Raw genomic sequence first — 21,876 nt, 5'->3', positions numbered from 1 at the left:
TAACTTGAGATTAGTTCATAGTTATTATATACTCTCATTTCCCATCTAAACTAAGATGGAAAACCAGAGAAAATTTATGTAACTTCTTTTTAGATGTTAGAAGGCAGGAGTGGCCAAGCTTAAGCAATTTATGAAAACCGTGACTCACACTTAAGTTTTGTTTTATAAAGGGAATTGAACTCAGAGGCACTTTACCACTGAGCTACATCCCCAACATTTTTTATATTTTTATTTTCAAACAGGTCCTCTCTAGTTACTTAGGGTCTTGTAAAATTGCTGAGACTGGCCTTGAACTTGCCATCCTCCTGCCTCAGCCCTCAGAGTCTCTGGAATTACCAGTATGTACCATGTGCCTGGCTGCATATTTAAGTTCTTAAACAGCAGTACTATGACTAATTGACTTTTTTCTCTTGGTTAAGGAAGTATACAAGAAAGACTGATAATTTTTTTAAAGCAGTATGTATCAATGTTTCTTATTCAAACTTTTACAAGTTGGGATTGAAAATAATATTTTGATACTAATAAAATAAAACTGAAATCCAAATTCACACTGTGTTTCTATTCAAATTCAAATATTTTCCAAGTTGTTGACTCATCAAAACTAAAGAGCAGCTGGTGTCCTATTTGAAATAACTATAAACAATCTAAGTTGAAGTCTCAAAAGACTATCAAAGGGATGAAAAACATGTATCTTGGAAAAGAGACTGGGTGGATTCTAAAAATGAATTTGACCATAAGGGAGGTGTTCTGTAGCAATAAGATGCTTTGAAGACACTTTAATCTCAACATGTGTGCCATGTAACAAAAATAGATCAATCATGGGATGATGGTATCCTTTAAACAGGATATTTTGGAAGAAGATGTAAGTGATATTTTAAACTTCCAGTTTCTGATGAATTTTTTTAACCAAGAACATTAGTTAAAAGTAGAAACAAATCTCAATATCTAACTCACTATGTAACAGAAAGCATAATAATGACAGTTTCTATACAGGACTTAAGACAGCAATACAGTATGTGAGCAACAGGCTATTGTGGTACACTTTTCAGAGTGCCTCATTGGTACCAGAGGTTTCTAGATGCCTGAGGCAATGTGCAGTAATGCATATGCAGAGAATTCTATTGATACAAAGAAAAACAATGCTCATATTGCTTAATTTACTTATGTTTTATACATTTCAACTTTGGGGCATTTCATAATGTGGAATGATGCAAATACAATAATAAGCAAATGTACATATATTGGATGTTTAGTCTGAAAACTTTTGAGAAATTAATTAGAATGAGGTGTATTCCCCTGATAATTATAATTCAGTAGTCTGTGTGGAGAAAAATCCTAAGGCAATGTGTAGTCAGCACTGTTAAGGGATGACAGGGTGGTTATCTACCAGAGAAGGCAGAAAGTGAGGCACTATCAGAAGTTTACAATGTGATGTCTTGCTGTGAGCACTGACAAATATTTCTTGGTCATTTTACATGGGTAATTTCTTTGCTGTAATCATTCGTTTTTCAATATTGCAAGACTCCTATTATTTTCCTAGATAGTTCACAATTATTTTCTTTTTTTGTATTCACCACTCACACATTAGAAATAGCACATGAGGATACTCCAAAGCCAGACCTGTGGCTGTGCCTACAAGTAAGCCAGAAGCTTTCCCAGCTCTTGACCCTTACTAAGCACTGGGGTACTTTTTAGTGCTCTGTAGTTCATACATTTTTGTCTTTGTTGGGTCTACTCTTCTGTCTAGCCATTTCCTCTTATATCCTACTCTTTACTGTTTTTTTTTTTTTTTCCAACAGCCTTTTAAGAAGGTCAGTTTCCACATTGATCCTTCTGCTTATCTTTTTTTTTTTGAGAGAGAGAGAGAGAGAGAGAGAGAGAGAATCTTTTTTTTTAAGAAAGAGAGAGAGAGAGAATCTTATTATTTATTTATTTTTTGGTAGATGGACACAACACAATGCCTTTATTTTTATGTGGTGCTGAGAATCGAACCCAGGTCGCACGCATGCTAGGTGAGCGCTCTACCACTGAGCCACAATCCCAGCCCCCTTCTGCTTATCTTTTGACAGCCAAATAACTTAGAGGATTTTCAGGCACTTGGCTGTCATCTTTTTTCTTCCTTCTCAAAAATTGTCCAATCCCAGTATAGATTGGATTTGGTTACCATAACTACAGCAAAACAGTTCTTGCTAATGTCATCCTACATCTCTACACTTATAAAGTTGTTAGGTGTTTTTCAGTTTCCACTGGACATCTCAGTTGTTTTTAGAACTGTAAGCTCTTTCTTGACATACCCACTCTTTTTTTAATCATATACTTTCCCTCCTCTAAGGTCATACTTTGGAATCCTGTCAATTTCCCTTAATGCTTCTATTGATTACAGGTTTGACTCTTAGAACTTGGGCTTGCTTCCTTCTTATTCTCATTCTGTCAGCTTTCCCTATACAGTGCTTTTGATAATATTTGCTTTCATGTCTAATATTACCACCAATATTCTGTTAGTGACTCCAAAAATTATCTATACATTGAAACTTTCCTAAGTTTTAGAGCAACATGAACTAGTGTCTCCATTTAGATAAATAGTATGTCAGTCCTACCATGTCCATAATTGACCAATTATTTCTCTCCATTTACATTTCCCTCTCTAAATGATGGTATCAATAGCCACCCAGTTGTTCATGATGCAATCTTAAGACACATCTCTCACATTTGCTTCTCTCTTACTTGGAATATCCAATCCATCACCACGATTGATAGATCTCTACATTTATGCATTTCTCCCATTTGTCTCCTAACTTTTTGCATAGCCATTTTGATTAAGCTAATACTGTCTCTTGCTGACCAATGTGATAGCCTCCTACCTGATGAGGCAACATCCACACATGGGTGGTTTCCAATTCATTTTCCTTTGTAGAAGTTAATGTGACATTCAGAAATGCAAATATTTGGAGATGAACCCAATTTTCCTATAGAAAATATCAGAGTCCTACATAGACATGGTTGCTGAACAACTTTATAGATATGTCCCCTCTGATTACAGCCTTTACTTAGTAGTACTTCAACATTTTTTTGTTCCAGAAATTTGCATTCCTTTTTCATTCATTTCATTTTAAATGTACTTCTATAAGTCCATTTCCTGAACAGTCACTTCTCACCATTCCCATCCTCAAGCACATGCCTCAGGAAGTCAATTCCCAGCTCAATTCTCAGCTTATACATTGCCTCCTTATGAACATTCCCTCAAATCATTAAGAAGCCATTTGTATATTTTTTAATTTTTTTTATCCTCTGAGACTCAATGAAGACCATGTATGCTTGTTTTTTTGCTTTATATTTAAGCTAGCAAAGTGCCAAATGCATTATAGGTGCTGCACGGTATTTACTGAATGAATTAGGTATGAATTAATGAATGGTAAATTATTCATGCAAGCTTCCAATTTCATTCATCCTTAGTGGTCTATTATTTTAAAAAATGTAATCCAGACTAATTATAGAATTTATTTTTAGACTTATGGTAGGGTATTATTTTTCATGTTATTATTTAAAACATTTTAAGATGGCAACTATTTTTTCTATAATTTAGGAATATTGACAAATTAGAATAAAAGCTGCAAAATATATTAGAATTAAAACTAACAACTATAAAAGCAAAGCAATTTAAGTCATAATATAGTAGTTTCTTACCAAATTACCGAATGAAAGTCAGAAACAATGCATTATATGAAGGACACAAATTCTTTATTTCAGGACATTTTAGAAAAGTAAATTGATCACCAGCTTTAGAAGAAATGGATTAAAAATAATAATAATAAATTTAGACTGGGGAAAGCTTAATGGGAGTTTCCACCATTGGCCAAGTGCAAAGAAGTCTGTTTCAACTTCTCAAAAGTACAAAACTGAGCTATAGTCTCAAAAGGCTGCATGTTCATTCTTAGTTAATTGGATTCATATTGGCATCCCCACTTTTTATATACTGAAAAGGTTTCCATAGTAGTAAGCATTGTGTAACTCAACAAGATAACTAAAGCAGGTAACATTTGAAAGAGGAAAAGTTTAGTTAGCTCACAATCTTGAAGGGTCAAGGGTGTGGCACCTGCATTAGCTCAGTTCTGGTAAAGGACTTCCTGGGTCCTGTCACATTATGGCAGAAGTGCATATATACATATATGAAAAAAGCTTAAGTCACCCAGTAGGAAGTCCCATACTTGCTTATCACTGACCTAATGAACTCCTAACCAGGCCCTTACTTATCAATAGCACCATTCTGGCAACCAAGACCTCAATCACAATGGGCCCTTTGGGGTATATGATTAAATAATTAAGCTACTTCCAAACTATGGCAGTTTCTAAGAAATTGCAAAGGATTCTAATGCCACAAGTAAGTATGTGATTGTCTTGAGTTGACATAAGTTAAACCATAACTCAGAAATGTAGCTGAATTGAATGAAAGTGTCTAGCCACAATTCCACTCAATCTATCTTTGTTCAGGATTAGATTATACCAATGGATACTTGAAAAGTCATAGGAAAAAAGAATCATGGTAGGGTAATTCTAATCACTTTTTTCAACCAGATCCTGTCGGTGTATACAAGTCATTTCACCCCAACACTGAAAATCCTAAGTTCTCTCTAATAAGGTTATTTTATGGGTCAGTGGTTTTTCTCAAGAGTTTTAAGAATCTACCTGGAGATGATACAGATCACTTGAGATGTAAGATACCAAATTCTAGTCTTTGAATCAAAATAGTGCCAATTATTCAATTCTTCTACCCTACAAAATAAGTTTACTTTCCATTTTACCTGAAATTATTTGGCTAATATATATATTCCAGTAAGCTTTATGCCAAAGCATCCTTCAAGGCTTTTTAATTGCATGGTGATAATTAAAGAAATTTTCTACACAGGAAGTATCATTTATCTCTCTCCCTTCAGCAAGAGACATATTCAAAGTAAACAAAAATATTTAGAATTTTCTAAAAAAGAGGTTTGTACAGGAGTTCATGTAAGCACTATTGTTCTCAAACAATAAAATTTGTGATGGATGTTAATATATTTGTTGATTAATCTTGATAAATATTCTTAGGAAATAACTTTTATCTGAGAATTTACATTTTTAAAATGTTTCTTATATATTTTATGTCATTCATTATGCACCATGCTTTCATTGCTAAATATCTTTTATTTGGTAATTTGATTTATTAGTGTGTTTATGCATGTGTGTATGGGTATAATAAATCATATTTATATGTATACGTGTATACACGTATACATATAAATATGATTTGTGAGAAATTAGATCTAAGATATTCTTTGTAAACATGCTTCTATTTATTTTGGAGGGGGTAGTATTAGAGATTTAACTTAGGGGCACTTGGCCCCTGAGCCACATCCCCAGCCCTATTTTGTATTTTATTTGGAGACACCGTCTCACTAAGTTGCTTAGCACCTCGCTTTTGCTGAGGCTCGGTTTGAACTCTTGATTCTCTTGTCTCAGCCTCCCCAGCTACTGGGCTTACAGGCATGTGCCACCACACCCAGCTTAACATGCTTCTATTTTAAATACAGTCTTTCATCATGGACAGGTAATTTGTATTAAGATTTAAAGAAACTCCCTCTTTAAAGAATGCTTATTGGGAAGTAATTTTTTCCTGAATTTCTTCCCTTTGGACACAGTAAGCCTAAAATGTAAGTAAAGAATTAGCAAGCAGATAACAAGTAAGCATTAATATGTTCTCATTTCATGTATACTATCGTGAATATATGTGTTGCTGTTCATGGAATGTGGGAAAAGCAGAAGAGCAAGTGTTACTACATAGGTGATATAGTCACAGAACCCTGCTACTCAAGTAAGCTTCTTCTTGTTTCTTGAATGGTCTAGGAAGGTAAAAAGAGAATGTATCTACCAAAAAAAAAAAATTGAGAGAGAAAATTGTTGACAGATATACAGGAGTAAGAGTTTACATTTATTGAGGCATTTCTATGTGGTTAGTATTATAATTGTTTTATTTTTATTATCTTAGTCCTCAACAACCATTTTGATATTGATAAAACTATTTATATTTACTAGATATAGAAAGTAATAAATGCCCAAACTGAGACTCACACCATGGATGCCTTCCTCAGAGGATCTGCCTCTTTCATAGTTCTGCCTCCCACACAAAACTATAATTCTACTTCCTACTGAACATAGTGACCTATTTTCATGAGGTTTTGATCAATGTTGGTTAAAATTATCAAAATTCATTTTCTGAATTTAAGTGCTTAGACTTGTATTTTCACAGTGGATCTCCATTATAATGCTTCGCCTCTGATTGTCTACTTTCAGATCAACAATAGCTATTTTCTTTCTCTTTAGTATTTATTATTTGTACTTGATATCCTAGTATTGAATGTTTCAGAATTTTATTTGAAATTCTACTCTGTAAGTTCTTCATGTTTTCATTATATTTTAAATGTTATTGGAAACACACTTTGTTTTCAATGAGGAAAAGAATTAATCTATAAATACAGTAGGCAGGTATTTGTAGTAGTAGGTCCTTGGATTACAAATTCGGAATAACTAAAATCTTTTATTAAACTTGTATCACTGGTAATTGATAAGATATAAGTTTTATGTCCACAACATAATAATGTGATTTGTACTATGGACTACTGTCTAAAACCTTGCTTCAATGCAGATTAACTCTATACTTATTTATTCTGAATGAACCATCTGATGTTTTTCACAGGATAAGTATAAAGACATTGTTGACAACATACCTTATATACAAACAGAGATTTGATAAATTGTGGTATAAAGGTGTATTAAGAATTGCAATGCAAAAAAATTATGAATGTAATGCACTCCTCTAGTGTGATGTATGTAAGAAATAATAAATAAATAAATAAGTTGTTGAATATAAAACAACAATTAATGCCTTTACTGAAATATTTTTTATATGTTTGTCCACTAACAAACTGAAATTCCAAGTCTAAAACACATTTAAAAGATCATTCTTCTCCACATTGTATTCCACTATGAAACTGCAGCAATGAACATAACATCAGTTGAACAAACATAACACTATAATCACGCATCTGCTTTCCATCCTGAGTCGCATATACAGCAGAGATTTGTTGTTCTTTTTGAGTATCCTCAATAGGTTTCTGTATTTATAAAGGTCCAGAAATAATCTTCAGAACTTATCCTCCATATGGCACCAGGAACTGCCATAAGAACCTTTCTGATACAAAGGATATACAACTCTTTTATTTCAGAATATCAAAATATTATCACAGAGACAAAGTTATCAAAGCAACTGTTAGAATGACCTTAGCTTCTGTTTAATCTGATCAAGCCTGATTGATCTGTCTGAACATGTCAACTTTAATTATCAAAGACCAAAGACTATGCGTATTCCTTTCTAATTCTGGTTCTAATGGTGAAACATGACTTCATTTGTACCTTTAATATAAAATTCTTCAAGACGTAGGATGTGTTCTTGTCCAGCAGAGGGCCAACAATATGAAATCATAAACATGACCTACATTTCAGTTTGTATGTTAAACACACAAAAGAGATATAAATCGATGTGCATTTGTTTGGATAATTATTGTATGGATAATGATCTGGCTAGTCAAGCCCGAAGAATCTCATGGAAATTCTGTATTTTGGAGTTCTTTGGGTAGATTTTTAAAATTTCACCTTTTTTTTTTTTTTCCTCTTTCAAATCCATTTTTCCTGTGTAAATACAACCAGAGTCAATACCTGTTAAATAACCTAACATTAGATGCATGGAGAACACTGACCACTTAAGTAGGTGCCAAAGTTTTAATGTCTTGAAAACTACATACTACATTTTAATGACTAGTTCAAAATGTAAATAATTTTTATTTGTCTCAATATGCTTCTCAGCACATACTTTCTTATGATTTTATAAACAGAACATTTGATATATTAGAAAATATAAAATACTGTATTTAATCATTAGTGATATAATTCTTAAATAAATTAAAAGACTCCACCTTCAATATAGTGAGTCGAATAAACATAATAGTTGTCTCACTATATTTAAAATATAATGTTAGTTACGTAAGACCCACTGTTATGCAATAGCAGGGGATTATTTAGTTCCTCCCTACTAGCAAGATGTAGCTTCTTTCCTTATAATGGTAATGAAGTGATTAACTTATACTTTCAATGTGAAGGAATAATATGGTTCCAAGTATGTATGGATCCTTTAACCTAGTTGAAACATGTTGCCAGATATTTCAATTAATGTGTACCAAGGTCACAAAATCAATTTCTTATCAGCCTAAAACACTCATACAGCAAATTTTATTTTCAAACCATAATCTCTAAATTAAATCTGTGTACCTAAAAAATACAGCGCAGAAACTCAGTCATTGGGTTTTCTCCCTGATAGCATTTTCACAAATGGCACAGGTTTTGTATGCTATATTTAGCCTACAACGTTTGGTTAGATTCTAATCTTCCTAGAGAAAGTCATTATCTTTTCCCATGGCAAATAAAGGACCAAAGTGTTAATTTCATCCTTAAAATAAATATAAGGTTTGAACAGTCCTGACATTATGCCTATGGTGATTTATTTGGAAACTTGTAAAATATTATAAAGAAAATCTATGAATCTGTATACTAATCTGGATTTCTTGGTAATATAAATTCTGTATCTGAACACAAAAATGCACCAAAAAAATCAAATCATGTTAATATGGAAAATAACGCAGCCTCACAGTAAATCCCATGTACAGGAAATTTGCAGGAATTGAGTTTGTCTGACCAACAACACTCAAGATAATCACATTTTTAATGGAAACTCTTTGACTTGAATATAAAATACCATTGTTCATTATGTTCTCATGAATATAGGTCTTTCCTATATTCCAAATGTTCTCTATATATCTTCCCTCTCATAATATCCTCATTCTTCCCCTACCAACAATTATGCATGAAACTATAATAATTTAAGGTTAATACCTGTCATCTATTGACCAAAATAGGTAAATAAACTAAAATATTTAAATAATCTTGGCATCTTAGAATTCAGAAATTCTACTTTTATACCTATGAAAGTATAGTTTTATATATTTTTAAAAGACCATCCAAATGATAGATACACATATGCAAATATTTTATAAGATATAACATGTAGTGGTAATCTCTAATGAAACAAACAAATTATATTGTGACTTCAAATCCTTGGGACCAATTAGATGCTAGATGGTTGATAAAACACAAGATATAAAATCCTACCTCAAACAGACAGGAAGTAGAAAACTAACTGAGATTATATAGTTAGAGTTTCTCAAATCATTTTTCTGACATTCTCCTAAATATAAAATCTTTTAGTTGATTTTAGCAATGCTAGGCAGAATAAAAACAGTCCTTCCTGTTAAAGTTTGGATGTGAGGTGTTAAAGTTTGCATGTGAGGTGTCCCCCAGAAAGCTCAAGTGTGAGACAATGCAAGAGGGTTCAGAGGGGAAATTATTGGGTTGTGAGGGCCTTAACTCAATCAGTGAATTAATTCCCTGATGGGATTAACTGAGTGGTAACTGAAGGCAGGGGAGGTATAGCTGGAGGAGATGTGGCTTTGGTGGTGTGGCTTTGGGTATATATTTGTCTGGCAAGTGGATCCATCTCTCTCTCTCTCTCTCTCTCTCTCTCTCTCTCTCTCTCTCTCTCTCTCTCTTTTCTCTGATCATCATGTGAGCTGCTTCTCTCCACCACACTCTTCTACCATGTTGTTCTGGTTCCCTTCAAGCTCCAAGAAACGGAGCCAGCTGTCCATTGACTGTGACCTCTGAAACTGTGAGTCTCCAAATAAAATTTTCCTCCTCTATAATTGTTCTGGTTAGGTTCTGGTCAGGTCTTTTTTGATGTCACAGCAGCAAAAAAGCTGAATAAAACAGAGGTGAAGAGTAAAATTTACTTGGGGAGGGTTAATAACAAAATTTTTTGTGTGGATAAAGACAATATTTATATTTTTTATATATTGAGATTATCAAATTCTCATAAAATGATTTAAAGTAGTAAAGAGGGAATTTGTTATTTCTTCCCTATTTGTTTTTGATCATTTATCCCATTTTAAACAAATTTAGGGATTGAAAATAAAATAGAATTATTCTAGTGTCAAATTGTAAGAATTGCAAGACTTTTGCTTTATACATATTAATGCAAAAAAAAAAAAACCTTTCATCTTCAATTGCTTACTGAGGAATAAATACAGCTCCACATAAAGCTGTTCATAAAGGTTGGTTCATGGGAAGGAGTGATAAGCATGAGACAGGTATTATGAATAGCAAAGACTAAATTTCCTTTTTAACTGAAGAGTAAGCCATCAAAGAACTATTATGATTAGAAGTAAAAATTCCATTTTCCTAAGGGCTAATGATTTCATATTTCCTAGTTTATTTTAAATACATATTTTATATATTAGACATGAAAAGAAATAACATAGAGTGATTTTTGCATTCTCTAAAGAGACTGGCCAAGGTTCCTCAAAAATAGAAGACCATCACAAGGTATGAGTGTCAATATTACAACTGACAGTGCCTTAGAACATAATGCTTCCTAATTTATGAACATGTTCAGTCTTGAATAGTTGATCACTCAAAATGAAGAAGGAAAACAAATATTTTATGGAGCAAACCTCTGTAAAGTTTTTGACTCTAACTTTGATCATTTAAATTTTCACCTGGGTATAGAGGTCATTTTTATTTACAGCAAAATATTTGGGAATGGGATTATATCTAAAGTTATTCTGTATATGGACATTTTTAAATGTATAAAATCTAGCCAAAGCAAAGTATCACAATAATGCAAATAGAGCAAACAATCACAGTGTGTTAATAGATTCAGTATAGGTATGAGCAATAAAAATGGGGCACCGTCCAAAATTGTAGTGTTTTACATGTTGGATTAAAGGTGTTTGGATAGTTTCCAAGGATACAAACAAGTATAAAAAATGGTGATTGTTGAGATTCCCCAGTCACTATTGAAAAGAAGGCACACCACATTGACTTATTTCAATAAAATGTATTAAAGTAAAAACAAAATGAAATTACTAGGAGAATATGAAAAAACCCTATTATTTATAATGGAGAAAAATCCAAAAAGGCCTTATAAAGAAGGTGACATATCAGTTATATCTTAGACAATGAGTCAGAGTTTATAATATTTCCAATACTGAAAAGGCCCAGTTTCTCCTCTGATGATTCTGCCCCATTTATTGAACCTAATATAAAGATTTGCGTGCGGCCCAGGTTCGATCCTCAGCACCACATACCAACAAAGATGTTGTGTCTGCCGAGAACTAAAAAATAATAAATATTAAAAAATTCTCTCTCTCTCTCTCTCTCTCTCTCTCTCTCTCTCTCTCTCCTCTTTCACTCTCTCTTTAAAAAAAAGATTATTTGATTTCTGACAATATGTATTATCCTTTGAATGGAGAAATTTTACTTTAGACTCCTTTTTTAATTAATTATTTATTTTAAAGAGAGAGTGAGAGAGGAGAGAGAGAATTTTTAATATTTATTTATTTTTTTTCTAGTTCTCGGCGGACACAACATCTTTGTTGGTATGTGGTGCTGAGGATCGAACCCGGGCCGCACGCATGCCAGGCGAGCGCGCTACCGCTTGAGCCACATCCCCAGCCCCTAGACTCCTTTTTTTAGCTAAGAGGACCTTGGATCAATTTCACTCTCACCATCCCTGGATATACTCAGCTAAGTTCTTTTGGAATTTCAACCAAGGGTAAGTTCCATTATGTAGCATTTCCCATCCTCACCCCCAGGTGTTAGTTACATGGTAATTATAACATCACTCAAAACACAACCCTCCTGCCCTCTCCCCAAACCGGTGTGCACCATTATTCAATGAGAATACTCTCAATTGTATGTAACAGTGACTAAACCCCTAAAAGAAAATACAAAAAATCATTGTGTTATATCCTTCCACCTGGTTTTAATTGTTCAAGTGACTCCAATATAGTGCTTCCCTCATTGACCAGATTATATTGAATACCTTACTTTGGGGCACTGTAATACAGGAGGGTTCTTTGAAGATTGAATCAGAAATTCCTTTTAAGGGAGGAAGCCACCAGAGAAACAGAAAAAAAATTGTCATTTTTTGCTCCAACTTCTAATGATTTGTGGCACCTACCTAGTAAGATTAGGACAAGAACTCAGATCTCACATACTGGCTTAGCAAGAAAAAGTATCATAATGTGATAGTTATGAGTGGGGACTACCAGAATAGATGGAAGCATCTCCTACAGTTGTTATGCCAGCTCCAGAGATTAGTTTAAATAAGAACAGAGGAGACCGTGGACAACTGCACTATTATAACCATGAAAGTTATAGGTATGTTAAAAAAAGAGTTTGAACTCAATCAAATGGAATTGAGGCTCTTACTGGCACAATGACTATTCCTGGTTACTAGATGTGGTTTCCATTCCGATGTGAATAACATTAAAATGTGGAAAAGCGCAGGAAAATTGTGCAATTAGGTTGACTAGTGCTTTGTCTAACCCATAAAATAAAGCTGAAGATGCATTTAAGAAAGTCTGGGCACTGATAAAAGGAAAGATAACAAATGGGAGAAATTGGTATATTATAAAAAGGGGGACTGTGCTGAGCTGATATTTTCTGAATATCTTGACTACTGAAGTCCCAGTGTATTCTACATTGATGTGCAAATAAATTCAATATCTGTAGCTTCCCTATTCTATGTGCTAACCGTCCTTGCAGGATAAGAAATCCAGAAATAGGAGACTTTAGCATCAATCTTACGGTGGTTTTCAAGTACTGTTTGTAACACTACAATTTACCAGCTATTGTCTTGATACCACTTGCTGCAAAAGAGAACAAGAAGAGATTGGAGATGTAAGAGGTTGAACAGAATCAAGGATCTATGCAAGTAGGAAGGTTTCTGTGATATGATAGTTCTTTTGTACTTAGAGCCTATGCTATTTTGTTGTTTGAGTACAAAGGTTTCCAGAATTTCTTTGAACATAAATAAATTAGAGTTTTCCTTTCAATCTCTTTTTCTCTTCCTAAAAGTATCGCTTTACAGGCCATTTTTTATTATTCATCTTTTTTTTATTGTTGGCTTTTCTTTAGTGACTTCATGCTTAAATGACCCTTATGTTTATAATCAACAAATAACATGGATTATCATAGGTAGCTTGCCCCAGGTTGTGACTGTGAGATAGGCAAGTTATCATAAGAAAATTCAGAATTCCCTGTGCACATGGGAGGGCATATTGCAGGTAGCATAGGTTGGAAGAAGACAGAAAGGTGGATAATTTTTCTAAAATAATCAGTAGCATCAATTTTCACTGTCAAGAGTTCCCCAAAGGAACAAGCATACTTCCTTGCCCCCTTATCTGGGGGCAACCAACAATGGGTAATAGAGTGCCCTTAGAAAAGTAATATGTAGCCCTTAGAAAGTAATATTTTAACCAATCACCTAGATTTCTGCTCCATTTCTGGAAAGAGAGGCAGCACCACAAGGAAAAACTACCAGATTTGCTGCAACCAACTGTGTGTGGGTGAAGTGCCCCCTTTTATGATACTGGAGTCTGGAGAAGTTCACTCTTCATTTGTGGACTCCTCATGGCCCCTTCTGATTTCATTGCTTTAGTCAATGAACATAGCTAAGGGAAGCCGGTGAAGAACAAGACCTAAACACAAGACATCACAACCCATAAACAGTTGTAGCTTCCCTGCACTTGTGCCAGAAATTAATGTGAAAACAACTCAACTGTTTTGATAATGCTATGGGGGTAAAAATCAGGTGCAGAGAGGATAGAACCCAAATAATCCACTTTTATCTCAAGGAGATTCACTTTTCTTATTTATAGATCTACCTCAAAAGGTAGTTTGAGAATTTTACAAAGTGATTCTTTGAATATGCTTTCTCTGGAAAATTATTTAATCTATAAATTGGGAATAAATACCAGCTTTTACTTTTGAAAGTTGTTGTTAGGATTAAGTTCATAAATACACATAAGGAGCTTAGCTTAGCTCACAGAAAAACAGTAAAATCAACAACAGTATATTACTTTTTTTGTTATTCAGTTGTAATGTTGCATTATTTAGGCGTTTAAGAGACTAGACTGGGAAGAAGAAAAATAATAGAAAGTTAGACCAATAGAAGACTGGATAATTTTTCTGAAATAATCAGTATTTGGCTGTGAAGTATACTGATGTCCAAAAAAAGAGACCAAAGGATAGTGCCAGAACAAAGAAAATGTTACCAATTTTGCCAAATATAGTTTGCAAGTTTAAAATATGACTGAAGAGTAGATCTATAATAAGTAACGCTGAAAATGGAAACTCAGGGATTTATTTTGTGGTATTAAATGTGCACCTCTAGGGTGATGGAGATATAGTTCAGTTAGTAGAGTGTTTGCCTCACATGCACAAGGCCCTGGGTTCTATCACCAGTACCACCAAAAGAAAAAAAAAATAGGGCTGGGGATGAGGCTCAGTGGTCAAGTGCCCCTGAATCTAATCCTTTAAACTGAGGATTTAAATATATTTTAAAAATCCACAATTAAAGCACATTTTCACTTAATTTTAATTTGTTAGCAATTCCTAAAAAAAATGGCAGGATAGAAAACACAAGATGGTATAGTTTCTATGTTCACTTTGAGTACAAAATGAACATGAATTCTAGAAAAACAATATACAATATTTATTGTCATTGATGTATATAATATCATCAATTATTACATAGAAATAGTTATCTCTCATGTATCTATTTATCTATCTATCAAAACAGATGTTTGGCCTTAATGATATGCTTAAAATAATAGGCTCACTTGGAGAAAAGGCAACACTTTAATATCAACTCAGTATTTATTGTGATAAGTAGAAAAAATATTGTGAGAAACTTTATTGACTTAACATAGAATTTTGAAAAACTCTTTATGATTGTTTAAATTAAGATTCAGAAGCTACGTGTTCATTTTCACTCTTTTGGTTTTATTTCCTGTCCTATTAGTTATCAATATTACTTTTCTGTTTCTAAATATGCAATGAATCCATCTGGATAATACTCATTAGAAAGTGGTCAAAAATAAGAATTCTATGTAAAAGAGAATTTTTATGACACCTCATTAGTGTTATTTGGAATAAACTATAATGAGAAACACAAAATTACATGTTTATAGTAAACCCTTTTAAATATCTATATATTTTTCTTATTTGTATTTCATTAATTATTATAGTTGTCCTGTGAGATACAACAGGATGATTTTGGAATATAATTCCTTTGTTTTTTTTAAAGAGGGGTTTTTTTTAAGAGAGAGAGAGAGAGAGAGAGAGAGAGTGAGAGAGAGAGAGAGAGAGAGAATTTTAATATTTAGTTTTTAGTTTTCGGCAGACACAACATCTTTGTATGTGGTGCTGAGGATCAAACCTGGGCCGCATGCATGCCAGGCGAGCACGCTACCGCTTGAGCCACATCCCCAGCCCAGAAAATAATTCCCAAAACAGCTTGCAAAACTGACATTGACAGGTCAAAAAAGAAAAGTTTTCCAAAACTGTGGAACCTATCAGCAAAACAAAAATAACACAAGCCTTTTTTTCCTTATCCTTCTCAAAATAAAATACTAGCCTAAATAAAAGTTTGCAGTGGCTTATTGTTCCATTTTTCTCTTTCACTGTATTAATGAAACTTTCAATCTTCATGGAGTGAATATGATTTAGGAAATTCCACCTAATTATTGTAGCAGTTTTATTCTCTCTGTTGTGTAACCTCATTTTGAAGAGAAGAAAGAGGTCATATTTCTAGTACATGGAAAGGATTTATAAAATTGGAAAAGATATTTTATTTATTTGGATAAACTTCAAGAAAATCTGCATCCTGAAGTGGAAACCTTGAGTTAATTTAGATGACCATTCCTTAAATAGGTTTCACTTTCCATTTAGTTACAAGAAATGCCAAAGAAATATAAAACTTACATTAAGGAAATCTGGTATACTATCTAGATATGCACCTCAGAGTTCCTACTTTTCCAAATTTTTATCAGTATTCATTCATTTGGGAAATTCTTCTGTAGTATGTAAAATGCATTTGTTTTGCAAAATTATTTGCTTCCCCAAAGATTTTTAGCTACATATCTATGATGCATAACATGCCTGTGTAATATTATTGAGTCATATATTTGAGTTCTTTTAATATTCTTGAGATACTATCTAAAGATAAAGAACTAACTCCTCCTAAACATTTTAATTAAAAAAAAAAGAAGGAAAGAAAGGTAGGAAGACAAGAGAGAAAAAATGAAGAAAGGAAATAAGAGGGAAGGAAGAGGAAGGGAAGAAGGAAATACATGCTGACCTACTACCAACTCTGTACCCCAAGTTTCAATATCACAAAAAATATAATAAATATATAAGGGTAGGAAAAGTTTTAGGTGAACTATCAGAGGAGCTGACAGTTCCTGATGGGAATGGAAAGCAAATATAAAAAGATACCCATTGAAGCCTTGAGATTTAGAAGTGTTTAGATTTAAAATGGCTTTTCTGGAGTGACTTGAACCAGGTAGTTTTGATCCATCCTATATTCTAGGTATGCAACTTCACAGAAGTTACATATCTATGTGACTTAATGGTAATTCATAACCTGCAACCTATTGCATGAGGTTAGGTGTGGAATTATCCACTTGTGATAATGTTTGGGCTCATAATATTATGGATTCTGAAGCATATCAGAGGTTTGATGTCTGGGTTAGGAATGTTCAACCCTGTCCATATCTCTCATAGTTAAATGTAAAATATTCTAGAAATGAAATTCACAGACAAGCAGTTAGAATTATTTTTCTGTTTACATTTCTATTGTGGAAATTATGACTTCATTAAATATTTAAAACTTACTATTTGTGAAACATGGTTTAGACAGTATAGTTAATTGGGTTAACTGATATGCGTATACTTGTAACACATACACACACACACACACATTTTGTATGTCTTGCATCAGTTCTGATGCCTTGTGATGAGCGTCCTCTTTATTGCCAAGGAACAAACTAGCATGCAAGCAATCAATTGTCCTCAGCATTTTTATTTTAGCCCTGATAGAATCCTGCTGATGATAAAAAAAAAAAGAAACTTGCTGATGAGTTATTTGAACTAATACTTCTCCAACATTCTGAATCCATGGGCTATTTCTTTCTGTTAGATAGCTATTGCAACAGCATTTGCTCTCCCTTTACTAGTGCCCTTGTTCTCTAATTTGTTATAACCTTCTTCTAGTTGAATTCTAGAAGTACATATTTGCTAAGTTGCTGAGGCTGACCTTGAACTGGCCATCTTCTTGCTTCAGCCTCCCGATGTGCTTCGAGATTACAAGTGTATGCCACCATCCCACACTAGTAACAAGTATGTTATTAGATATGATGAAATAAATTCCAGTTAAATGCAAGATGTTTCTTCCTGTGTGTCGGCACCAATACTTCTTTATTTTCCTTGTGATATTGTTTCAAAATAATCATATTTCAAGCTATAAAATGATTCCTATACCTGTGCATAAGCTGTCAATACATCTTTTCTGACCCTTTCTATCCTCATTTGGGGAAATCATTTTTTCCTCATTCAGATTCCATAAGGTTCCCAAGAACACAGCTGCACCTAATGAGTTTATCTGCAAGTAAAGGATCTTGTATATTCATCCGCTCACCTGCACATGCATTGAACTAAATGCTTCCCTTTATATCTTCTTCTAATTTCTAGTTCGAGATGATAATGATGATAATGATGATGAAGAAGGTCAATAAAACTGAGTAAATAACATTAAGTCACTACTATTAATATTTATTTCCAAGGAATCCTGTAATCCAATTTGTACAAAACTAGTTCAATACTTGTTCTTGTACATTTAGTGAGATTGGGTTATTTCTTGGTATGTGTAAGAGACCCAAATTTTATAATGGTTATAATGCTGATGATGCTAGAAAGAAAACAACATTTATTTTTAAATAAGTAGATACCTTTAAAGATAAACTCCTATCCAGACATTCCTTATTAGTGCAATATAAATTGTAGAGAAAGATAAGAATTGTGAGGAATGTGTCTAGAGATGAAAAAGTCAAGAAAGGAATTTTCTAACTCGAAATATAACCCACTCAGTGATTGAGAATACAATATTTTAGGTTTAATTCTAAGGAACATATACGAGTACCCTCTGAGAAAATATGTCAAAAATCTGTTAGTGAATTAGTTAAGAGGTAAAAAAAAAAAGATTAAAAATCACTGTTTAAACCATGTTAGTTTTAGGAAAACATTACAAACCTCAGGTAATAAATATTAAAACAAGTGAATATATAAATTTCTTTAAATACAAAGGGGATGTAAGTTTAACATGAACATAATAAGAAAAGTGATTTCCACTATAAATTGTGTTCTGAGTGAGGAAAAATTGAAGGTCAAAAGGTCTAAATGTATTTTTGGGTTTTTTGTTATTTTGTTTTTTCTGATGGAAAATATTTTCTGTATTTTAAGTGGCTATTGACTCAGGCAGTTGAGTGAAAAACAACTGTATTAGATAATGGAGATGCTTTTAAAAAAAGAAATCATTAAAAGCATGATTATAAGCTGGTTGGCTGCTGAATGTCCAAATTGTGAAAATTTATTGATGTTAATGACGGTAATTATGGCAGTTGAAAAGTATCTAAATAACAACATGGCAATGCTGCTTATGAAATACAATGATACAATTTGTAATGATTAGTGGAAAAGCATACTAATATATTTGATGCAATATTTTGAAGGTCACTCAGCCATCAACTTCCCATAATGCCATTCAATTAAATACACAATAAAAATCTATGATTATTTATGGAAATTATTTTGTAGTGATCGTAGAATAGTATATTACAAATTCTGGCTGTATGTAAAAACAGAAACGCCTGATCTAATGAACCATTAGGCAAACTGTAGCTTTGCTGTACATTTTTTAAACATTAAACTAATTATGATGAGGTTTGGTCTTACTATATACTACATATTTAATCTTTTTAAAAGCCTATCAAATTGAATCACGAGATACAACTTGTTTGTGCTATAAGCAACCACATGCAATATTAACAATGCACAATATCCTGGCTTAATTGGAAAAAGTCCATGTTATCTTAAATACACTTAGAAGTATAATACCATGCAGCTGTAATTTGAACTTGCCATTTAATTATATATAAAACTAATTTATATGACTTGAAACTTTCTCTTTCTCTTTCTCTCTCTTTCCTACCTACACAGAATTCTGTGCTATCGACCTAGTTAAAATTAGATCCTTTTGAAAATGAAAGAAAATAAATGAAGATTGAGTGAGGCTTGTAGGGAGCGGAGGAGTGCTGCTGCTGGTGGAAACCACACACAAGGAATCACCTAAATTTGTTTATCAAATGATGTTCTGTTTACTAAGTCAATGGGCACCCTTGGAGGACCCTTTCTGGCAACCTCTGGCCTCTACCTTCAAGTTCTATGAAAGACTCTACTTCAGAATTAGAAGGTCTTCGAAATTTCCTTCTATTCCTTTCTGCCTCCCTTCCTTCCCTTTTACTTCCCACACTTAAATGTATGCAAAAGAAAACCTCAAATCTCTTAATATCCTCAACTTTAGTTAGTCGAATGTTAGGAAAGTCTCTAAGTAGCACCTCTTTGAATGTAACCTGACCATGAACCCTCTCTGTTCCTGTGCTCTCAAAGTACTGACTCTGCTCTTGGCACCTAAATGTTCCAATTTAAGTTCTAGAACAATCTTTAATATTCACAATGAAAAATGGATGCACATGGTGTCATCAAAAATAAAAAAATACAGTATAAATTTACAAGGACATTCAAATTTGTTTAATTAAGCTTTTTTTTCAATAGCCTGCAATCTAACGGGATAAGGTGAAACAAGTTAATTTCTGGAAGACCATAAATACCATAATATCAGAAACTGAATTTTACAGTAAAATTGATAAAATTGATAAAATGGCGTACCTTTACAAATTGTGACACCATTTCCTGTAAATCCCAGGTTGCAGTAGCAGGCTTCAACTCCATTGCGGATTTCACATTTTGCATTTGAGAGACAGGGTGTCTTGGTGCAATTTTGAGTGTGGGCACAATTCAACAAAGTGGAAAAACCCACTAGATACAACAGAAAAACATAAAACGTTTTTTAAAAAACATCCCCTCATTGTTGAGTTAGAATATAATAAATACAAATATTCATCTTTCTTTCCATTTAGATAAATGGATCATGAAAATTTCCCAAGGGAGCATTTAGCTAAATAACAGCACAAAAGCAACTAGGCAAAAAGAAAAAGACCTTTTTCAATTTCAATCATTATCAAGTAAAGCTTGACAAAACTAAAATATAATAAGCAGCACCATTTTGTAATAAAAACTGTGTTTCCAGATCATTGTGCCAAGGTGATCTAATATCTTTCCTCACAGGTAACTGCAAGATTGTAAAGCAATTTTTCTCTTTTAGGAGTAATTATTGTAATTTTTTTTCAGAAATCAAGGAAATCTGTTATTTGGGTCTTATATTCAAATATGTGTTATTTTAAGATGATACCTTATTATCTAGGAAGACAAATGTAATTGTTGTTTATTCTTTCCTCTGTGTCCTAATGATTGTTAATTCTGCTTATCTTATAACACTTTTTTTTTGTTTTTACATTTTCTTACACTAGGGGAAATTAAAACAAAATACAACATACTGTTCAAAGATTGATCTTCCAGAAATGGAATATCACCCAAACACAACCAATAAAAACAGAACAAGATTTTATTTCAAAGTTGCTGAAAATAAACTTGGAAATGCTATTTTATGGACTGTTAAGATAAGAAAAAGCATAGGGTGTTCCTTTTTTTTAATTGTTGTTCCAGGTCTTCTCAAGAGAAGGCTTGGGGTCCAACAGTTATGAATCATGAAGTCATTGTTCTGAAAACAGACATCTGAGATAAATTGTCCCTATCTGGTACCAAGAGATCCTTAAACATTCAATTCTAAATCCCAGGCCCACGTAGGACTGTATATACTGTCTAAACCAGAATTAATTCGTCTTCCGAGATGTGATTTATTATCTTTCAAGGCAGCATCATCAAAATGGTATTTTCAATGAACCTAAAGTCTGGGCAGGCAATCCCCTTAAAATGTCAGGAAGCCTCCCACAAGTGCTAATGGCTTGGATGTCCCAGGTTTCTTGGGGGAGGGGGGGATCAGAAAAAAAAAAAAATGGTCAAAGTCTGAGTCTTTGAGGGCTTTGGGGACTTCTCCAGTAGGAGTAAAAAAGTAATGTCCCTGAGCCTTGAATACCAAGCTCTAGAATTGAAAGGCCAAGGAGAAAAAACATCCTGAGAAGTCCTGCCTCAGTCCTCCTCAGAGACTCTGCCAGATGTGCTGACCACGTGAGCTCCACCTTGTAAAAACTCCCATTCCTACAAGTGACTTTCCCCCTGCTACCGCGGTGACCAGAGACGCGGAGCACTCACCTAGGAGCGGGAGAAGCTTCATTTGGCGGCGGCCTGGGCTGTGGGGCTGGCAGTGAGCGCGGCTGGCTGTCGGGACCCTGTGCCCTGGATGGCGGGGCGGGCGCGGCAGGGTCCGGCTGGGCTCCGTCCCCCGTGACGCACGGGCTTCCTCCGGACACTTTCCGGCCTCTTTTGTGTGAGTTTGTGTGTCAAGTCCTGAGTCTGCAGGCCACGTCCGGCCTCTGGACCCTTTCCCCAGGCCACCTGGGCTGCATTCTCTGCCTGGTGTCTATAGCTGCCAGGACTATGGTAGATCCCCTGTGCATCTTTTGACCCCAGGAGCAGCTCTCAGAGTGTCACTCTCAAAACCTGTGTTCAATAGTCAAAAATCTCCGGAGGCCCATG

General features: G+C 33.9%; 1 protein-coding gene across 1 annotated transcript in view; it reads right to left on the bottom strand.

The window, feature by feature from the left end:
* ADGRL4 (adhesion G protein-coupled receptor L4) overlaps window positions 1-21,649 on the bottom strand; it is a 114,048-nt gene extending 92,399 nt beyond the window's left edge. Inside the window, exons 1-2 of the mRNA XM_081305360.1 lie at window positions 21,493-21,649; window positions 19,990-20,139 (exon numbers count right to left, since the gene is read on the bottom strand). Of these exons, the coding sequence (XP_081161486.1) occupies window positions 19,990-20,139; window positions 21,493-21,514 (172 nt within the window). The 5' untranslated portion in view covers window positions 21,515-21,649. The remainder of the gene's footprint in view (window positions 1-19,989; window positions 20,140-21,492) is intronic.
* Between the last annotated feature and the right edge of the window lie 227 nt (window positions 21,650-21,876).

The sequence above is a fragment of the Spermophilus citellus genome (assembly GCF_964194105.1).
Source record: "Spermophilus citellus genome assembly, chromosome: 9".
In the NCBI taxonomy this organism is placed as follows: domain Eukaryota; kingdom Metazoa; phylum Chordata; class Mammalia; order Rodentia; family Sciuridae; genus Spermophilus; species Spermophilus citellus.
Note: the sequence above shows the minus strand (reverse complement) of the source record. Positions and strands in the feature narration are given on the sequence as shown.